We start from the raw sequence: 20,243 nt of genomic DNA on the forward strand, positions 1-20,243 counted from the left end.
TGCTGGCTCATAGTGAAGATTTCATCCACTAATACCCCCAAGTCCTTCTTTGCAGGGCTGTTCTCAATCCACTCCTTGCCCAGCCTGGATTTGTTCTTGGGATTGCCCCCACTCATGTGGAGGACCTTGCACTTAGCCCTGTTGAACTTCATGAGGTTTGCACAGGCCCACTTCTCCAGCCTGTCCAGGTCCCTCTGGATGCTGTCCCTTCCCTCTAGCATGTCACTGCACCACGTAGCTTGGTGTCATCAGGAAACTTGATTGAGTGCACTCAATCCCACTGTCCATGTCTCCAACAAAGATGTTAAACAGTGTCAGTCCCAACACTGACCCCTGAGGAATGCCACTCATCACTGCTCTCCACTCAGACATTGAGCCATTGACTGCAACTCTCTGAGTGTGACCATCCAGCCAATTCCTTATCCACCAAATGGTCCATCCATCAAACCCATGGCTCTCCAATTTAGAGACAAGGATGTCGTGTAGGACAGTGTCAATTACTTTACACAAATCCAGGTAGGTGATGTCAGTTGCTCTTCCCTTATCCACCAAATCTGTAACCCTGTCGTAGAAGGCCACGAAATTTGTCAGGCACAAATTGCTCTTAGTGACGGCATGCTGGCCATTACAATCAACTCCTTATTTTCCATGTGTCTTAGTTTCCAGGAGGATCCATTTCATGATCTTGCTGAGCACAGAGGTGAGACTGACTGGCCTGTAGTTTCCAGGGTCTTCCTTTTTTCCCTTTTAAAAATGGGGGCTATGTTTCCCCTTTTCCAGTCAGTAGGAACTTCACTGGACTGCCACAACTTCTCAAATATGATGGATAGCGGCTTAGCCACTTCATCTGTCAATTCCCTCAGGACCTGTGGATACATCTCATCAGGTCCCATGGACTTGTGCACCTTCAGGTTCCTTAGATGGTCTTGAACCTGATCTTCTACAGTGGTTGGTTCTTCATTGTCCTAGTTCCTGTCCTTGTCTTCTGCATATTGAATGGTGTGGCTTGAGCCCTTGGCGGTGAAGACTGGGACAAAAAAGTCGTTGAGTCCCTCAGTCTTCTCCATATCCTGGGTAACCAGGTCTCCCATTTCCTTCTGGAGAGAGCCCACATATTCCCTAGTTTTCCTTCTATCAATGATGTACCTATAGAAGCTTTTCTTGTTGCCCTTGTTTATGTTTATCTTAAATGGTTCCTGTACACCCCAGCTCTCAGATAAAGGCAATACATTTTTTCACAGTCATCCTCTGTATCAGCTCCTACCTATGGCTGACTCAAACTCTTGGCTTAATCTGGAAAGTCACACCAGTGACTGGGACATCAGTTGCACATGATCAAAATACACAAATTGAAAAAGACTTGTTAATAAGCTGAAATAGAATGAAGAACCCAGACTGTTATATAAAAATAATTTTAATTTATTTTATTTGGGCATAGGGGAGTGCTGGATACCAAGTAAGCTAAAACATCAAACATCAGGTTGTTTAAATTGTGTTCCCTTAACTTGGGAGTCAGGTAGTTGAATTCATTAATGCATGGGATATCAGGCTGGAAGTTTGTAGCATCAGCCTATATCTAGCTATGAGAAGTGTGGGTTAGGTGTAATTATATATGATCATTCTTCATAGCATACTGTTTTAGCAGAGATCATGCGGTCTATGTAACATGAGCTCTCACTACAGCCTGTGGCTATTACATCTTTGCAGGAAAGTGGCGTGAAGTGGTTGAGATAGTTAATAAGATTTATGCAGTATATGCAGTATGAGGATAATGGATGTAAGAAATAATGAGAACCTAATGCACACTAAAGATAAGCCCAGGCTGATGTTCCTCACAGGAGGGCTTACAGCCAGTGTCATGCAACAATTTCAGACTTCAAGTGATGCCATCACTTGGCTACATCAGTACAATATTTCCAATCCTGAGAGAGGTGGTGAGGTGGTACTGATAGCAGACTCTGTAGCCTTTAAGTAGCTAAATGATTATTTTTTTTTTTTCTGATAATAGTTACTGAAGAAAAAAAGATTTGTATTTTTTCGGTTTAGTGTGTGTCTGAATTCTTACACGTAAATGAATAGACACAATGATACATGTCTGTTTGTTTCTAAGATTGTGATACCCTCTGCTGGCAAATATGTGAATATATAAAGCAGGCAGCTTTGTAATCAGGGCTGAAACAACCCCTTAACAAAATAAGTTTTCTTCTATCAAGACAGTTTCCTCTCACAGATGCAACATCATCAGAAGAGAAGAGTTTCATAGTAGCCTATCGATTTTGACAAAGTTTTAATTGAAAAAATAATGTTTTTTCTGGATGCGTTGAAGTTACTTTGAAGTAAAATGCATTAACATTATGGAGAAAAATAGTACTTTTTTTCTGGATTCATGCAGTACTTCATCAGCCACACACCGTTATGTTTTATGCCTGGCACAGAAGCAGGTGATAACCTTCTTCTGTAAGTCTGTATGGCAATATGTTATTGATCATGATTCATTTACTTACCAAAGGTATTTGGCAGCTAGGCTGCCCTGATTTAATAGTTCCCTGAATTTCTGATTCTTTTTTTCCATCTTTGTTTTCCTAACTTTTCTGTCTTATAATATAAAAACGTTGAAAGGTTTGGAACAGGCTGGCGAGGGCTGTAAGCCCAGAAGCAAACATGCTGATGCCATATCAAAGTTCCACCACTTTTAAGCTTCTTGAAAGAGAAGGAATTGATTCCAGATTCTCAGGATGTGGCAAGCTGTGTTTAAAGAAAGTGTGTGCATTTATTATTTCAAGTCACTTCAATTACAACGGGCTTGATTCCTTCCACCCCCTGTGTCACTCGATAATTTTATAACAGGCCTCTCCGAAGGAGTGATATCTCCTCATTGTGGGATTAGATCCGTGCCTCGCTTTGGTAGCACAGCCGGGTTATTCAGTTCTCCAGCCTTTGCCACCAGGCTTCACTGCTCATACTTGAAACAACAAGTGCTTGTTCACACAAGAACAGGAGTCCTTCGGAGAGTTTAGTGGCAGTAGTCTTAAAAATTATTTCCCGGGTTCTCTTGCTCAAGTTTTCATGGCAAATTCCGAGTCTTTGGTTGTTTAGTGATTGTTTAATATCTAGAAGGAGATCTTGTCTGAGCACAGGAAAGTAAACCAAGATCTTGTGAGTTTACTTTAGTTCCTTTGGTTGATGCTGAGCAAGTCACTCAAGCTCTATACAGTAACCAGGGTAGCAACAACTTATGTATTCATTGGAGGAGGATGAAATTTAATTAATTGCAATGTTATGTACATATTTGCTATCCTGCTTATTAGTTTTTTTTGTGAGACTGTATACTGTGAACCAAGGGGACAACCTATAGTAGCCACCCATTAACTGTCCCGCCTTAAAATTGTAAGTTTTTGGCTCACAGAATGAACCCTTTGATTTCATTTATGAGTTTAAAAAGTTGTTCTTGAATTGAGTTCTTAGGGGGTACCAGCTCCAGTGTGGGTGGGCGCATTCATTAGTGGTATGGAAGGATATTTCACTGTACGGCTCTTCAGAAGGCTCTGAGCTGGGAGACCACCAACAGGATTTCATGCAGAGGAATTTCCAGCCGTCTGACCAGAGGACTCCACTTGTCTGGTTTGGATTTACATCAAGAGTCCAAAAATAAAAGCGCATTTAAATCATTAACTTACATGTGATTAAATGCCGTTCACCTCTTTCGGTAGCTACATCACACTTTGTGGTTAAGTGCGTGATGTGGGAAGTTGTCTCTGTGTGCTGTGGATGTATGTGTACAGCAGATATGCACACACACATATAGGGCTGGATATAGGAACTGGCCAACATCAGTTTTATGCTGTGGAGTTACTCCTGCTAAGAAAAGAGTCAGACCCATAGCATAGGTACATGCACAGGCTGAATGGTGTGCTCTGATCCTTCCTAGAAGCCATCCCATGCCTCCTTAAATAAGCAGAAAATCAGTTCACTCCAAAACCCTGCGTAAAATATTTACAGTAATAACAGCTCTGTGGTGCAGACCCTTTGTGGCACCTGAGCTGATGTAAGTAGCTGGGGTAGGAGCTTCTTGATGTTGTGGGTCAGCCTGTGTCATCCTGACAAGAGCAGTCTGGTCTGATCTCCAGCAGCAGGTCAGTGTAGGAGAACAAAGCATCTGTCCCCAAAGCATCCCCACGCATGGTGGGAAGGGCTGAGGGTCACCTCTCTGCCTTCCAGCCTGGCTTCTCACATCCAGAAGGGTCAGATTGTAATTATAAATGTGGTACAGCTTGTCCTGAGTCTTTAATCCTTCAGGCCTATTCTGTGCCTAAAGTCTTCGCCCCGTGCTCAGCAAAGTTCCTGGCAAAGATCCTCTTGACTTTGACAGAGCAAGTTTAAAAAGCTGTTTGAATATCCTGGTATTGATGGGGAGTTTCCTGTGACAGGCATCTTGGATCAGGCTCTAATTCATGACAAACATTAATGCTTTATAGCTTCTGCACAGATTTTCAAGGTGCCATGTAAATATATAGGTATAAATATATATGTGTGTGAGATGTCTTTGTATCTACTTGCCATTAAATTTTTTCCTTCTTCCTCTTTAGTCGCAGGAATTCCATTTTCCACTACAAAACCCCACACCTGTCCAAGGCCCAGCATGAGTCACAATTTGTCCTATGCTGTGATGATATTAAGTTTTCTTTGTCGTGCAACCAGGAAGGACTAGAAATAGCTTTAAAAATTATTTTAGAGAAAAGGACTTGCTTTGTGATGGAACATAGCAGGGTGACAGATCTTTAACTTTGGCATTTTGAAGCACAAAAAAAAAGCTATTTCAGAACATTTTAAACAAGTTTTTATGGCTCCCTCTGAGCTGAATACTGTTGGGCTCGTGGTAGCTAAAGTGCCTGGCAGCTTTACAAAACCAGTTTTAATATAAAAAATACCCAGTCTTTAAAACATATGTAAAATAGCTTTTCTGCAACATTTGTGGCACATAAAGTACCAAATACATGTTGGTGAGTGTGATATAAAGCTTTTATTGCCATTCATTTGGGATGACCCATATAACTCACTCATGATATGTTAATAAAACTGTTCTCCATTCTGTCTCTTTATAAAAACACACATAAAAGACCACTAAAACGGTGGTGATAGCTGTGTGCTAACTTGTTAAGTAGTGGCGCAAGTTGCATTTATCATCTGTCCTAAATTGCTGTATCTGCTTTCTGCCCAGTAATCAAAGACTGATTCTAAAATGCTCAGAAACAGAAGTTTGCAAAATAAGTTTGCTTGAGAAATAACTCTTTGAAAGTTCTCCTCAAAATCATGCTGGCTGGAGGCCCAGAGCCATCAATATTCTGCCTGGTACCAGTGACAGCTTTAAGGACCACTATCTTTTGACCTGCCAAAACTAAGAACTGAAATTTTACGCCATTGGAAGGAAGAGGTTTTCAGTTTTCTAAAATGATAACAAACTGTCATCTTAATCTCAGAGATACGTACCTTACTAGGAAATGTTCCTGAACTTTTCTATAATTTAGAGTTTTTCCTTCTTCTAAGACATTGCTAATTAAGGTGTGAAGATTTCCTCATGGAAATGTGAAAAATACTATTTGAAAAAAAAAACAAACAAAACTCTGTGTAAGTCTGGATGTGTTCAGACTGCAAGCCCTCCAAGGCAGGGACTTGGTACGCCTGATTAACAGTCTGAGATGCAGCCATTCTGGGAACAGTAAATATTTACAATTAATGTACTAGCAGACATAATTTTATGACACATCTGTGCTGAAGTTGCTCTGAAGCCTTAGCATACCATAGGGAGATAGAGGAAAAAATTAAAGAATATATATATTTATACAAATTCAAGACACAGAATAAGCAAACCCCTAAAAACCAGTTGACAATATATACTGAGGGCAATGAGGTTAATAATATACTCAGATTAAGGCATGTTCTCAAGCCTTTGCTGAATCAGAGCCTATATGCACAGGCCAGGCCTAGACTAAAATACTTACAATGGGAACAGTAGTTGGCAAGCGCTCTTCTTTAAGAGGGAATTATTTCCCCTGTGTGTTTGAATATTCCTCCAAGTGCTGCTGGCTTTACTGGGATGCTTTGTTCTGTTTCCCAGCTGAGCTCCCATGCTCACACACAGGAGCAGTAGCACAGCTGGAAGTGGATTAGAGCAATCTGGCAGCAGCAGTCCTGGGAGGAATTAAGCGCCTCGCTGCTGGAATGGGAGATCTAAATTACATTATTATTTAGAATTGAGTTTTAACTTCATTGCTCTATGGTTTCGCACTGGTGGGTAACTCCCCTCATTGCAATGTACTTGGTGCATCTTAAGTATGTTCCCCACAGCAAGGACTTAGATGAAGTTATGGCCTTACTCAGTAAAGTGACCAAATATTATATAAGCAAATGTCCAAATTTAAACACTCAGCTGGTCTTATTGCCCCGAGAGGATTGTTCACAGGCTTATATTTAGCAATTGTAGAGCAAGCTATCACATGATAGAGAGCCCAGTGACTGGCTCCTGAAAGTCAGTTTGCAAAACTGTTGATGACTTCAAAGGGAGAAGGGTTGGCCCAGAATCTGTCTTTCCCAAAACAGATTTTTTCTTTTATGCATGCAAATGTTCTTCATAAAACAACAGGGAAGAGAAGAATGAGACATAAATGAAAATCGATGCTGCTAATTTTCTTTATTAGATCAGATTGTAAATAGTTGACCTTTAGCTTGTAAACAGTGCTGGGAATAAGGTGACTAAATGGGAATTGGAGGCGCATAGTTCTTCTGATTGAAGAAAAAAAATCAGAATTTCATGGAGTTTGAGGCTAGATGGACCTTTCAATTATTTATATGCTCTCCTGCAAATCACACCCCAGTCAGTTTTGCCCATTGAGCAAACATGTTGGTATTTCATCCTTTAGTATAGAATTTTTCCATCGGAGCAGAGAACAGGAGAAACTGAAGTGTCTTTGGTGCACAATGCCCCTCTAAGGGGGGAATTTACTGGTTGAGAGGTGCCTGGCAGATGGCAATAGCTGATCCGTATTCTGAACTGCAGGGAAAGGTGAATCCCTGGTGCTTCTGACAGTCAAAGCTGAAAAACAAATATTTCCTGGACCTTCACCTGGAATCAGGACAACACCGAACAAGTGAAGAAGGCATCTACTCAGCAAGACTTTCTGCACCTCTCCAAAGCATTGGTCCAGCCATTGCCATCTCTATCAATGACTTGACAGCCATGGATAAGCCCTGTAATGCATCCGATTAACTGCATATTGAGAGAAAAGATATAGTGATATTTTCAAGCATTTTAAGTCTTGAAGCATGAGATTTAATTACAGTCATTGTCTTAATTCTGAGTAGCAAATTCTCTGTCACATTGGTGGTGGCACAGTCAACCTACCTCAGTCGTTGTTCCAAGACCTAGAAGGTTATATGAGGGATTTTAAAGTTCCATGACCTGCCCATGCAACTCTATCCCTCTCCATCACAGTTTCTCCTATTTCTGCTAGAACTGGATTAAAGCCTGTGTTTTCTTAGTCTCATTATAAACACCCCAAGAAGTAAGTCCACCACCCCCCTCTCCTTGTTTGTTCCTTAAATATTTAATTTCTTTGGCAACATGGAAATTGAATTTGTCCAACTTCTAACCATTAGACATTTTCACACTTTTGTCAGTAAGGTTGAAGAACTCCCTCACACTTCCCAGCTATTTTGTCCATAGGTGACCATCTGTGCACACTGGCCTCTCAGCCTTCTCTCTGATAAGCTGAGCAAATAGACTCTTCAAACCTGACATTCTGAGGCTTGTTTTCCAGTCCTTGAAGATCATATTATTGGTCTCCTTTGACCTCTTGCTGGAATTTCCAAAGCCTTTTTTAACTGGGGACATCAGAACTGGGAAAAATTTTCTTAATACTTGTCGCAACAGTACAGTTGCAACAGAGGGAATATGATCTCCCTATTAGTACTTGAAAATTTTTCATACATCCAGACATAATTATAACTCTTACTGCTTCTGCTCCTTTCAGAGAGGTTAAGTTGAGGCATAATCACAGTGATCCCAAAGTCATTTCATGGAGCTTGAAAAAAAAATCTCAAAACCAGAGAAACAATGGAAAAGAATTAAAATGTGAATCATTTGTAAATCTCATCGTCTCATGGGTTTTTTTTTTGTATCTGAGTAACAATTTTTGAACACAAAAGGCAGAAAATAATGGAAACATTAAAATAAAACTGTTTGAGACTGAGATTTGCTAAGTGAACTGAGGGATTTGGGAACTCAATAAACTTTAAAAATTCTTCTTCATGTGCTGCTATCTAGGCATCAGTATGTTTCCCTCATGTGTCTTCACCACTGCTGAAATTAAATAACGTAGTTGAAATAGGTGGGGTGCAATAGGGGTTATCCTGGTGTAAACAAAGGCAAACTTTATTCCTCTGTATGCCTGGGGTTGAAAAAAAAAATATATTAAAGATGCAAGCAACAACAGCCTGTTAGAGGAATAATTTTTTTTTGCTTAAATACAAGAACACAAGGGGTCCCCACAGCACTGTCACTAAAGTGCAGTTGCACTCTACGAGAAGTTAACTTTACACTTCATTTAATGCAGAAACATATAGTTAGTTTTTCTTAGTTAGTTCCAGTATTATATTGTTTGCTTTTTAGTAGTAAACCAAAACTTTGCACTCTGAGTAAACACACAACATCTTAAAAATCAAGATACCAGGGTGATAAACTCATATTATAAATATATGGGTTTATAATCTGCAGGTCCTGATGTTTTTTTTTTTTCAGGTTTCTGATGCAAATCAGCTGCTGCTTGTCTGAAGTTGGTTTAAGGACACCTGCACAAGAGTAGCATCACAGAGGTTAGGATTAGGCCCTCGGGGACATGCTCTAGAAATAATGCTTGTCACTTACGTGCTGCTACAGAGTTATGATGATTTGTGAAATGCAAGTTAGGTACTGTTCTTCCTGGGGCACTTGTAGGCCAGTAGTTTTACATTCACTTGCTTCCGGCCCTCAGGGTCGCTTGGGCTCCTAACAGACTTGGAAATGAACCTTTCTTTTGGTGTCATTTGAACACCTGGGTTTTCTTCTTAAAAAACAGCATTTGAAGGTGCTCCTATTGCATTCTTCATGATAACAAGTATTACATTTATTTCTTGCTTCCGCTGTAAAACTGAATAAGAAAAGGGAAGGAAGAAACCTGAGTTTTCAGTCTAAAACTAGAAACAAGTCAAAGCAAACTTTTTAGATGCTTGAAAAATAAGTTTTTAATTTTCTTTTAAAAGACATTATGGATTCACCTGTTTCATTAGGCTTAATTTGGGAGTAGGACAGAAGGTATCACAAAAATAGGATGATGCATCTTCCTTTTGTTATATTTAATGTTTATCCCCCTCTAACCTGAAACGTAAATCCACGATTGGTGCATTACTGCTTTTACCAATGTAAAGTTTGTGGCTGAAGAGTGCTGTTATCCTTAGTGTGTATATAGTAAGTTGCAAGGCAGAGATTTTAAATAATTTATATAAGGTCATGTAGAAGAGCTTGAAAATAAGAGACTCAGGACTCCTAAATCTGGGTAACCTCTTAACCCTTGGATCATAATGCTCTTTCTTAAGAAAATGTACCTGGGGACTCAAGTGGAGTTTTTGAGACAGGTCTGTCAAAATGTCCTAAATATTTGGCATGAAGCTCTAATCAATCAATCCATATTATCAAAGGTTTGTGCTGCGGTGAGGAGGGAAGGGAAGAGGGATGTTAAGGGAGGGATCATCTCAGCTAAGTCTGTCTGAAAGTTATACGTTAGTCATTCAATAATTCTGGCTTCTTTTGTGAGCAATGGAGAGGGACATAAATCCATTTCTAAAGGGCAGTTTGATTTGTCATAAAATATGGATCTAAAACTGTGAGAACTTCCTTTAGAGGTGCCTGTCTTTTATTGCCATCTATAAAGGGGACTTGGACAACTAGGTTGGACTAATTGCTGAACATTTAGATGGCTGAAGTTAGGCAAGGTGAATCTTATCCATAAGTAAATCAATAGATTTTTGATGTGTCTGGGTTCCCAAGGTTGCTTTGGGTATCTAACAGCTGTATTTCAGCTCCATGTTCTGAATCCTGGATGAAGTGCTCCTGGGATTTAGCACCTCCATTTCTCTCACTGGATATACACAGAACATATGCACCAACATATATGGAAAATATGTATCTGTTATGCCTGGTTCAGATTGTGTCTGAAAGGCAGCTTATGACCAAAGTTCTGTGGCTGTTTCCATGTGTGCATGTGTGTTCGTGTGATTTATCCCACTCCTGGTATATGCTCACTTGAACGCTGACCATGAGTAAAAATCCCTTTTCAAGTCCCAGCTTTGACTAATCTGGAGGATGAATATGAACCCCTGTCCCCTGAGAGAAAGCCCTAACCAGGAAAGTAGAGTTGAGGAATAAGAGACACTAATCTATTTCTCTTCTGTGCACACAGCTAAGTATCCCTTGATGCATTAAGTGAGTAGAAACAGACACATCACAACTTTTCAAAATGGCTGTATGGGCATTTACCTTTATTGTGGGAACATGCACAAGTCTCTGTTCCAGTGAATATTGAATTATTTATCCAGAAAGGAACATCTTTAATAGGAGAGGTGACTCAACCCAGAAACTGCCTTTGGCCCAGAGTTAGGCATCTAAATGACTTGTATGCATGGGAGCATACAACCTCCATTCTTTTCTGCATATCCAATGGCTCTCTTAGTGACTGCCCACTCATTTGCCTCTCATTACACATGTTGCTCAGAAAGACGGAATAGATGTTGCAATGCTCAAATTGGCAATGTACTTGCCCTTTGGGGAATAAGTCCTAATATTTAAGTAGCTTCTTTTAAAAAAGGGAGGTATTACCCTACATCACTTAGGTGAACTGTGAAATTATATTCAAAGTGTAGGATTCATCTCGCCTAACTTCTCCTCCATGAAATTTAGGTGTCTAGTCTGAGCTAGTCCTTTAGGCTTTGTCTGTAATTCATGCAGCAAGAAGGGCATGTGTGGGGTGAGTCACGCCGGTTTAAATCGGGTGTCTCAGGCAGTTGGAAGGAATTGCCCCCTGGAGATGCTTAGTACCTCTGAGCAGAAAGAGAACCTACATAACCAGCTTAGACAAGGTACCTGAACTCTTAAATGGCTAAACAGAAGAAATCAAGGCAGAACTAAAATCTCAAGTGTTTTATTGAAATCATAGGGAGGAAGATAAACTGTTCAATATGTAATACAGTGGTGTGCATATTACAGTCACAGCTCCTCCATGTGAGAAGGATTAATCTATACAGATTAAAGTTACAATACTCTGTTGAGTTTGCCTGAAAAAAATGAGCAGGATGGAGAAAAAGGAGAGTGAAAATATGAATCCCTGGTCTTTAATCAGACTGTCAGACCAGTAGAATGATATTATTTTCTTACCTTAAATTGCTGTTTCTTAGCTGGTTTCCCTCTCCTCCCAGAAAACAGTATTGGGTCTCATATAATATCAAATTCTGTGAATCTGGAAGTGATCAGGAAAGGTGGTTTGTTTTTTTAAAGGAAAAATAAATCTCAGATTGTTTGTGTGAGACTGTGAATATTTATGTACTGTTCCCCCTTTTCCCTCATTGCGTATTTCACCAAGTTCATTTGCGTGTGTTGCAGGATAAATCTTACTGGAGGGCAGTGGAAGAAAGCAGTAAAAAGGAAAAGCATCAATCAGTGATCCAGGGTAGCAGCAGGAATCGTTGTTCATTTTTGTACATGGATCATTGTTTGTTGAACTTGCCTGGGCTTGACAACTAAGAAACTTGCAGTTCTGCCGAGGTCAGTCTCAGGTGGTTTCAGATGATGGCTACAAAAGCCATTATGTTGCTGGGCTTCAATGACTTTGAAGCCTTGTTGTCACTGTGCTTTCAGTGGTACTCACTTATGAAGGGGGCCACGTATATTTTACTTCATCTTGAAGAAAATATTTTGTGACAAAATATTTATTTCACAAAAAATGCCATGGGTGGTGTGAGTAGTCTGAATTATTGGCAAATGTGTGTGGAATTTGGTGAATAATGACTTGTTTTGAAAAATAAAAGTATTTTCTTTTAAACTTTTTTAAACTAAAGGTTATTCTCTTTGTAATTTGAAAATGACATGTTAATTTTGAAGATTACTAACATTTAAAAAGTGATGTGAAAATGATTGAATGTCTAGTCGCAACTTCCTTAACCAGTTATCCCAAAACATGTCTTTCATTTTGTTTTCATGTCTGTTTGGAAATCTGATGTTATTTTGCTGTAAGTTTGTTTAAAAAATTGAACTAGTTTTGCTCTCTTTTAATGTAAATCAAATAATTTTTCTGTTCAATTCGGCCAAAGAATCAACTGTTCAGATTGTTCTTATTGTGCCCTCTGTGCTTTGCATCTCTTCCCATAATAACTATCAAGTAAAATCCTCATGTTGCAAATGGTTCCAGTCAGACACATAAAATAGGAGTCATCTCACCTAATTTTAGCTATTTTAAATTTAGGTAGTCAGTCTGCCTATTCTCAAAAGAGAGAGAGAGAGAGGTTCCTCTGGTGGTAATTCAGCTTTTCCTAGGCTATTTTAGGATGGAATGATTTGCCTTACAGTGGCTCCTTCAGGCCACAGAGATTGGCATTTATGTGCTTTGTCTGCTTTGCTATTTCTCCTTGTCCCAACATTAAACAAGGAAGGAAATATTTGGAGTTCAAGGAAGGGGAAGAAGAGTCCTTGTGTGACCTCTGCAAATGCTGTGGGTGTGGGCAGCCTGAATCAGTTTTACTTTTTCCAAACCATTTTTCTTTTACTACTTTCTAGTTACTTTCCATTTTGCTTCAGCCTTATTTGACCCACAGAAAATAGAGATGGAAACGACCGATGACGCTGGAAGTTTTATGGCTGTTATTATTTAAGAGGTCAGATTAACTGATTATAATAGTCCCTTTTGGCTTTAAAAGCTGCTGGAGAAATACTAATCCCACTGAAGTCAACAGCAAACCTTCCATGGGCTTCAGTATGGCCAGAATTTCAGCCTGAATACCTAGTAATGAATCTTTGTCATCTGGCCCTCCCCTTGACTTGCAGGATTGCTCCATGCATTACATTTTCCAATGCTTTGTTCGGTTGTGGTATAAGTACTTCAAGACACAAGGAATTCTCTTTGTCCCCTGGAAATAGTTGCACAGGCTAATAGTTTAAGGAAGTTTTTGCTTGAAGAGTTGAGTAACAGAGCCAAAGTCTGTTCTTGGTTGAACTGGAGTAAATATGGAATAGCTTGTTGACAATACGGAGTTACTCCTCTTTTATGTCAGTGTAACCGAGAGCACAATTTTGCCAATTATTAACTTTTGTTACATTATTTGTATTTCTGTGCATGTCAGGATTTGTTAATCTCATTGTTCAACATCAAGTAACCTTTTGCTGAAAACAGAGCGTCATTGTGAATTAGGTATCATCAGCTAAATTGAACCTCACCCTGTGCATTTGACAGATGGTAATATATTCATTAAGTGTTCTGTGGTTGCTTTGAGGTTGGAAAGTGCTATTTTTCTGGCTTCTAACTCAGGATTCTTAAGTAAAGTTGTATAAAAGCGTAGTTTTGAAGGGAGAAGGAAAATCACAAAGAGCTTATGAGGTTTTTTTATTAATATCATTGTTTACTATTAGTGGGATGACATGGCAGGACTATGATTTCTCTGAGTTGTCTCTGGCTGCGTAAGTAGCCCAGAGCAGAGTAGTGAAGGGTGAGCGAGATGGTTCCACCATGGATTTTATATATACTCAGGGAGAACTTCTTAGAATTTGAAGTTATACTAAATACATCACTGTAGAGGCAATACGATGCTGATGCCTTTGTGCTTAGTGATTTCACTATCCAGAAAGATGGTGTCCAGGAGTTCAGACATTGCAGCCATTGCACAGGTAACCTGGTGACAGGGCTCCTCTTGCAGAGCTGGTCACATCTGGGATCTCTAAGTGCATACTAAAAGTCTGCAGGGTGGGGAAGCAATTGGAGGTAGAAATTTCAAAAGCAGCACAGAGCCACATTCTTAGGCATAGTTCCACTTGGCGTTGTAATATTGAATCCTCCACCCTGACATTACCCAGACAATGCAAGGCTGAGATTAGACACTTCAGGAAAAGTTCTCCAAACAGCTGATTTAGGGGTCACCTAAACTAAGTGTAGAAAAGACTCAACTGACTACAGAGGAAGCTCAGGGTATTTAATTAAAACCCACTCATTTAACTTACTCACTTCAGGGAAGATTAATCCCATCCATTGACTTGCAGTGGAGCCTCAGATGTTTATCAGCAGTCCTGTTTAGTTATTCAATGATGTTTTCAGGAGGATAGGTTGCCAACGGAATTAACTGCTTATCCACTTCTGAAATTCACTGTGTGTAGTACATTCACAAATGTGGAATTAGTCACCTTTTAGTTAGTCACATATTTTTAAATGCCTTAATTCAGTCTAGTGCTGTGGCTGATATTCACAAGACCCCTGCTCTGGTGAGTGCCCGCTGTCCCCTAAGTTCTCAGTGGAGACCCAAAACCTTCAGAGCTGTAGGCTATTCTGAGGAGGTTAGTTCTCGACCTCTGTTCACATTTTTTCACCTTTCACATAATTCTTAAATATCAACCAGATAAGAAAGAAAACAAGAGATTTAGTTTTCCTGACTTTTACCTGTGGTGTCAACCTTCAGTTGTGATACAATGAATGTAGAGTCACTTATGGAAAGTGAAAGAGTTCAACAGATCTGCACAAATTACCTGATATTCCACTGGTGGGGTCTCATCTAGCAGACCTGGGCTGACATCATGTTGAAAAGGCATTTGAAACTCAGTCTTCCACTTTCCAGGAAAATACTGTCCCTGTGCTACTGGTAAAATCACAGCATTTCTCCAAAAACTTTTTGCAAGAAAAAAAAAACTGACCTGCTTTTGATACCTCTCCTTTCTGGGGGTAACTGGTGAATTAAAAAATAAGGTGGGTTCTCCCACCCATACCATCATTAGACACTTGTATCTCTCTGTTATGATACACTTGTAAGCCTCTTGCTTCAATATTTTTGAGATTCTTTTATGCATCCTCCTAATTTGAGTGGGGATTTCCCTGAGCACCTTCTAAAGGAACATAGGACTTCAAATCATATAGCTAAATCTGAATGTGGCAAGACACCTAGAAATTAGGATTTGCAATATGAGTATTTGCATATGGATTTCAAAAAATGACTTGAAAATCATTGACAGGCTTTAAAAATCTGATCCAGTGCACCTAGACTCCATTTGAAAAGGCAGTTTTAGGATCTTAATTCTCCTAGGTTTTCAAAATTCTGTCACTATTCAGTTGGAAGAAAGGCAGTTCTCCCTTGTTCACTACTCCTCTATTTTCATGGCTGTTCTGAGAGATTTACTAGGATCAGAAGAGTTTTGATTACTTAAATGGGGTCATTGGCATCACAAGTAGTTGTCCAGTTCTTGACTATCAGGATATGAGATGGTCCTGACCATGTGGTGATTTCACTGTGAGATGTCAGGATCCTGTGGATTCCAGCAGAGGCTGTAGATTGGGTCACAGATGCGTTGAACCCTGAACATACGCTTATTTCTGGCCTAAAGCTGCCGTATGCAAGTGCCAAGTAAGAATTCAGATAGATGTTTTTCCCACTGTCACAAATAGGCTTCACTCCAGGCATTGTTTTTGAGACAGCCATGACGCACTTTGATATATCAGTAAGAGCAAAAAAACCCCAACCCTAATAAGTTCCAGAAAAGTTACATGAACATATCTCACCTGCTGCTCCTGTCTTCATACACAGACCTAACTGAGCCCATGGGCTAAGCCAAAGCTTCTAAGGTAGTACCGGTACTGCATATATTGCACAGATGACTCAGAGAACCAACGATCCTACTGGGTGAAGGGGATACTGGAAAACGCTCAGTGTTAAGCCAGTTCTCTAAAATCTGGATGGGCAAAATTGAATCAAATCGCAGTAATTCGATTCCATTGTCTCTAAATGAATTCATTGTAAGAGGACATAGTCTGAGGCTGACCAAGAGAAGAAGAACTATATATTCAACAGGTGTTATGGGTCAAACCAAGAAGAGATTGCTAAATCTTTTGAGTGTTGCCACATGGGGGTATATTACATGCTATGCAGTTATTACCCTTCAGTAGAAGTTGTGTGGCGGAGCACAGCTGCAGATGATTAAAGACACCACTGCCAGCATCTGACAGCAGAATGTCAGTGTCAAAATTCAATTTGAATTGATTAAATAAGGGATGGCAACACTTTTGTTTTATGGATGGCAGCACTTCAGTCACTTTAGATGCTCTGCTTTCAGAAATAAAATTCTTTCCCTCCCTGCTATGTTTGTTGGGGTGTTTTCAGTTGGATCACAGTCATTTCTCCAGTCAATCAATTAAGCCAGGATTTGCCACTGTGTCTAAGAATCAGCCACAAAAGAGCTGGTATGGTTCCCTGGTGCTTGGCCAAGAGGCTTCAGTGGGAGCGAGACATCAGGCCGCTTAATCTGACTTCCACCACTGGCACAAGGTTTAATGGATGTTAGGGCAGCAGAGAAATCATGTTCTGTGGTGTTCAGCTCCTGCTCTCTCAATGGCCCCGTACGCGCCGCCTTTCTCTCTGTGCCAAAAACACAGGGGTGGCTGACAGCAGAGCCAGCGGAGCTACCTGTGCCAGCAAGCTGCTCTACGCAGGGCGATTGCTGCAGCCTGTTTAAGCTTGCATTTTTCTCCATAAATATATTTATCTCCATAGGCCTTGTAGTGCTACACCGCCGGAGTAGCTTGATGCATTGAGTAGTCTCCCCTAAGTTAAATGGCAGTAAGTTACTCAGAGATACAAGATTTTACAGGATTAGGCCTTAAATGCTGACTCCGGGCCAGATCTGCAGCAGGTATAAATCACTGCAGGTAATTTTCACCAGCTGAAATTCTGGCCCTAAGCCCATGAGTCATGTTATTTTTTCACATTGTAAATTCTTGCTGTTTCTTATTTATACTGCTTTAGCACTTTGGGGCACTTCTCAGGGGCCAGGACCCCATCATGCTTGTCACCCTTTGAACAGAGATGCAAAAGGCCCTTCTTGCCCAGAGTGCTTGCAGTTTAAATAACCTGCAAACCTGCATACACTCATTTCAGCTTTCTCTAAGTCCATTATTACAATCAAGCTTTTCTATTATCCTGCCGATAACACATAAGAACACAAATTCTGTGCCTAGGTTGATATTTTTAAATACAAAATTTTCACTCTGCTGTATATTATGTCTGAGTGGCATTTTAAATGTGGAATTTGTTGGAGCCAGCAGCGGTGCAGGACACCGTCTTTAGTAATTGAAGTGAGAGGTCCAAAGTCTCTTCTCCTCTGTAATAACTGATTTGAGACATATCAAAAAGAGAATTTGCACCTAAGTTGAACCTGAAGTGAACAGCTGCTGAATATATCATCTATTTTTTGTAGATTTGTATTTAATTATTGTTGTATTACTTTAATTTCAGTTGTAGTGTATCTTCCAGCTCCATAGAGCTTTGGCTAGCATCTCTGGAATTATTGCTATTGCCTTTAATTACTATGAAAGGGATTTAAAAGTAATAAAACTACAACTTTTTAGAGCTGAAGGAATGCTAAAAAATTCCTCTTTATTACAGTCCAACCTGGATGCTTAGTAAAATAATGTAGTGGTGCACAGATCTCCAATTTACTGTGTGATAGCCTCAACAGACCAGAAGAAAATCACAGGGTGTATGTGTTTTATTGGTATCTCATACTGGCAAGCTGTTCCTTACTTCCATGATTTCTTTCACTGTTTTGCTTGTTTGGTTGGTTGTTTTTTTTTTGGTGCTCATCAGAATACATGGCGCAATGTTTCCCGTGTCCCCTTTTTCCACTGATGGTTGAGCTTTACCCTCAGGCACACCTTGCTGGGCTACTTTGTTGCCAGATTGTGTAGTCACTGGAGCACAAATTATCAACAAAGAAATGTTTCTTGACTTTTTTTTTTTTTTTTTTTTTAGATACTACCATAGCCATTGACAATGAGTGTTTCTAAATAATTCTTATGCTGCCCTAATCACCTATTCATTACTTTTTGTCAAAGCCCTTGAAAGAGGTTTGGTGAAGGCTCTGAAGAAGCTGGATGACTATCTGAGGACCCCTCTGCCAGAGGAGATTGATACACACAGCACTGAAGAGGAGAAAGTATCTAAACGCAAGTTTCTGGATGGAGATGACCTGACACTTGCTGACTGCAACCTTCTGCCCAAACTCCACGTTGTCAAGGTAAAAGATGTCATGCGATGGTCAAAGCCTTATGTGACAATGAAGTGCACTTCTCTGACAGCCGTTGTCTAAAGCCAACATGTATTTCGGCAGAGGCATCTTAAGTCCTAGAAGAGCAGAGTTGGAAACACACTTTTAGTCCTCAGTGTTTCCTATAGTTAACCTAAGCAACTTTGTATTTAGTACATGGGGAAATTGTCTGATCACTAGTTAGTGGCAAAGACAATATTAAGATCTAGGTATCCCATCTCTTTATTTTTACCCTGCTGCAAGTAACAGCATTTGATATTAATTAGTACCCCAGTTCCCATTATTCTTAAGAGAGATGTCAAAACTTTTGTCAATTCCCACCCATTTGTAACTTAAGAGCAGCAGTCCATCTTTTTGGGGAATATTTCTTCCATCTGGTAGGTCCAGGATTTAAGATGTACAATGGTCGTTGGTATAGTGAAAGTGGTGTACATCATCCTGCATTCTAAATGTTGCATTTAATTTATCACGTTACGTGTTTCTTTAGAATAAAGCAAGTACCTGGCAGACCTTGGCAAGCAAGAAAGCTAGGAATTAAAACCAAGTCATGCATCTAATTTGGCTCCATGAGCCAAAACATAAACTTGCCTGGGAGCTGCCTGCACACATGAAAAAAAAAAAAAAAAAAAAAAAGCGTGTAAGTCACCAAGTAAGAAATGTGATAATATCATCACAAGTTTAGCTTGCTCTTTGGCTCATCTTCATTGGTGACGTTAGAGTCAGACAATGCAAAATGAATGTGTGGCCTCTTACTGGTTCCTGTCTCTTTGTCATGAAGTGAAAAGATATCGAAAGAGAATTAAAATCTTTCTCAGACAAGCATAGCCATAGGATATTGCCTGAAATGCATTTTACAGATAAAAAAAGGGTAAATTAGTAAGACTTTTTCATTTGATGGAAGACGTGCGCTGGAAATTGTGAAAATCTTGACTTAAGTTGCCCAGCAGGTTTTATCTTCCTCGTGTGTATGAAGCATCATTGTAGGCAAGAATGCTTAGCTAAATGAAGTTTAGGACAGGATTTGGACTTGAAAATACCAAGTGGGTCCTGGTAATAAAACCAAATCACAGTCACTTCTGAGAACATGACTGTCCTAAAAAATCTGAGATGGAAAACAGCTCTACCATGTGCTTTAAAAATAAAAGGGAACTCTGTGGCACATATGTGTGTAATTTATGCCCAGGAACAATTTTATACTGTCAGAAAAATTAGAGATTGGAAGCACTCATTAAATCAGCTAATCCATCCCTTCCTATCAGCTAGTACATTCTGTCACCACAGGATTATTCTATATGGTATGTTCTTACAGGAAAACTAAAATATCCCAATCCAGCAAGCTACTTAACCAACCAACTAGCTTTAAGCACAGATTAGTTCCATTGACTTCAGTGGGACTATACAGGTGCTTAAAATTAAGTATGCACTTAACTATTTTCCTGAATAAGGGCCCGAGTGTTCTTAGAAATCGAAAATTTCCCTTGATAGACCATTTCCTAGTCTAACAAGTCTTGAAATAACCGTTTCCACCCCCAGTTTATCCTAATACTCCTGTTTCTAATGCCTGCTAAATCATCCTGGTTTCTCAATCATGGTACCCATACCACCCTGAATTTTTCCTTTTCATGAACGTGGATACAGCCTTACAACATCTGTAGATGGTTACATCCTCTGACACCATTGACAAAATATATTTCATATATTAAAAATAAGAATACAGTATATGTAAAATATGTTAAATATAAATATTATAGTTAATATGAAAATATATATAATTGTTACTAATGTCTTTCCCCTAAATCTATCTTGCTTTTTATGATTCAGCTAATCAGCTTTTTCTTATGTGGTGTCTCAGCTTTAAGTGATGTACCTA

General features: G+C 39.6%; 1 protein-coding gene across 3 annotated transcripts in view; it reads left to right on the top strand.

Moving 5' to 3' along the window:
- CLIC5 (chloride intracellular channel 5) overlaps positions 1–20,243 on the top strand; it is a 75,650-nt gene that overhangs the window by 52,954 nt on the left and 2,453 nt on the right. For 2 of the 3 annotated variants that reach the window (XM_033005015.2, XM_033005016.2), the window contains exon 5: positions 18,162–18,343. In XM_033005015.2, the coding sequence (XP_032860906.1) occupies positions 18,162–18,343 (182 nt within the window). Of the gene's footprint in view, positions 1–2,403; positions 2,458–18,161; positions 18,344–20,243 lie in introns of all 3 variants that reach the window. The other variant, XM_042803273.1, reaches the window with a different exon arrangement.

Source organism: Tyto alba, unplaced genomic scaffold, assembly GCF_018691265.1.
Source record: "Tyto alba isolate M040663 unplaced genomic scaffold, T.alba_DEE_v4.0 Super-Scaffold_40, whole genome shotgun sequence".
Lineage (NCBI taxonomy): Eukaryota > Metazoa > Chordata > Aves > Strigiformes > Tytonidae > Tyto > Tyto alba.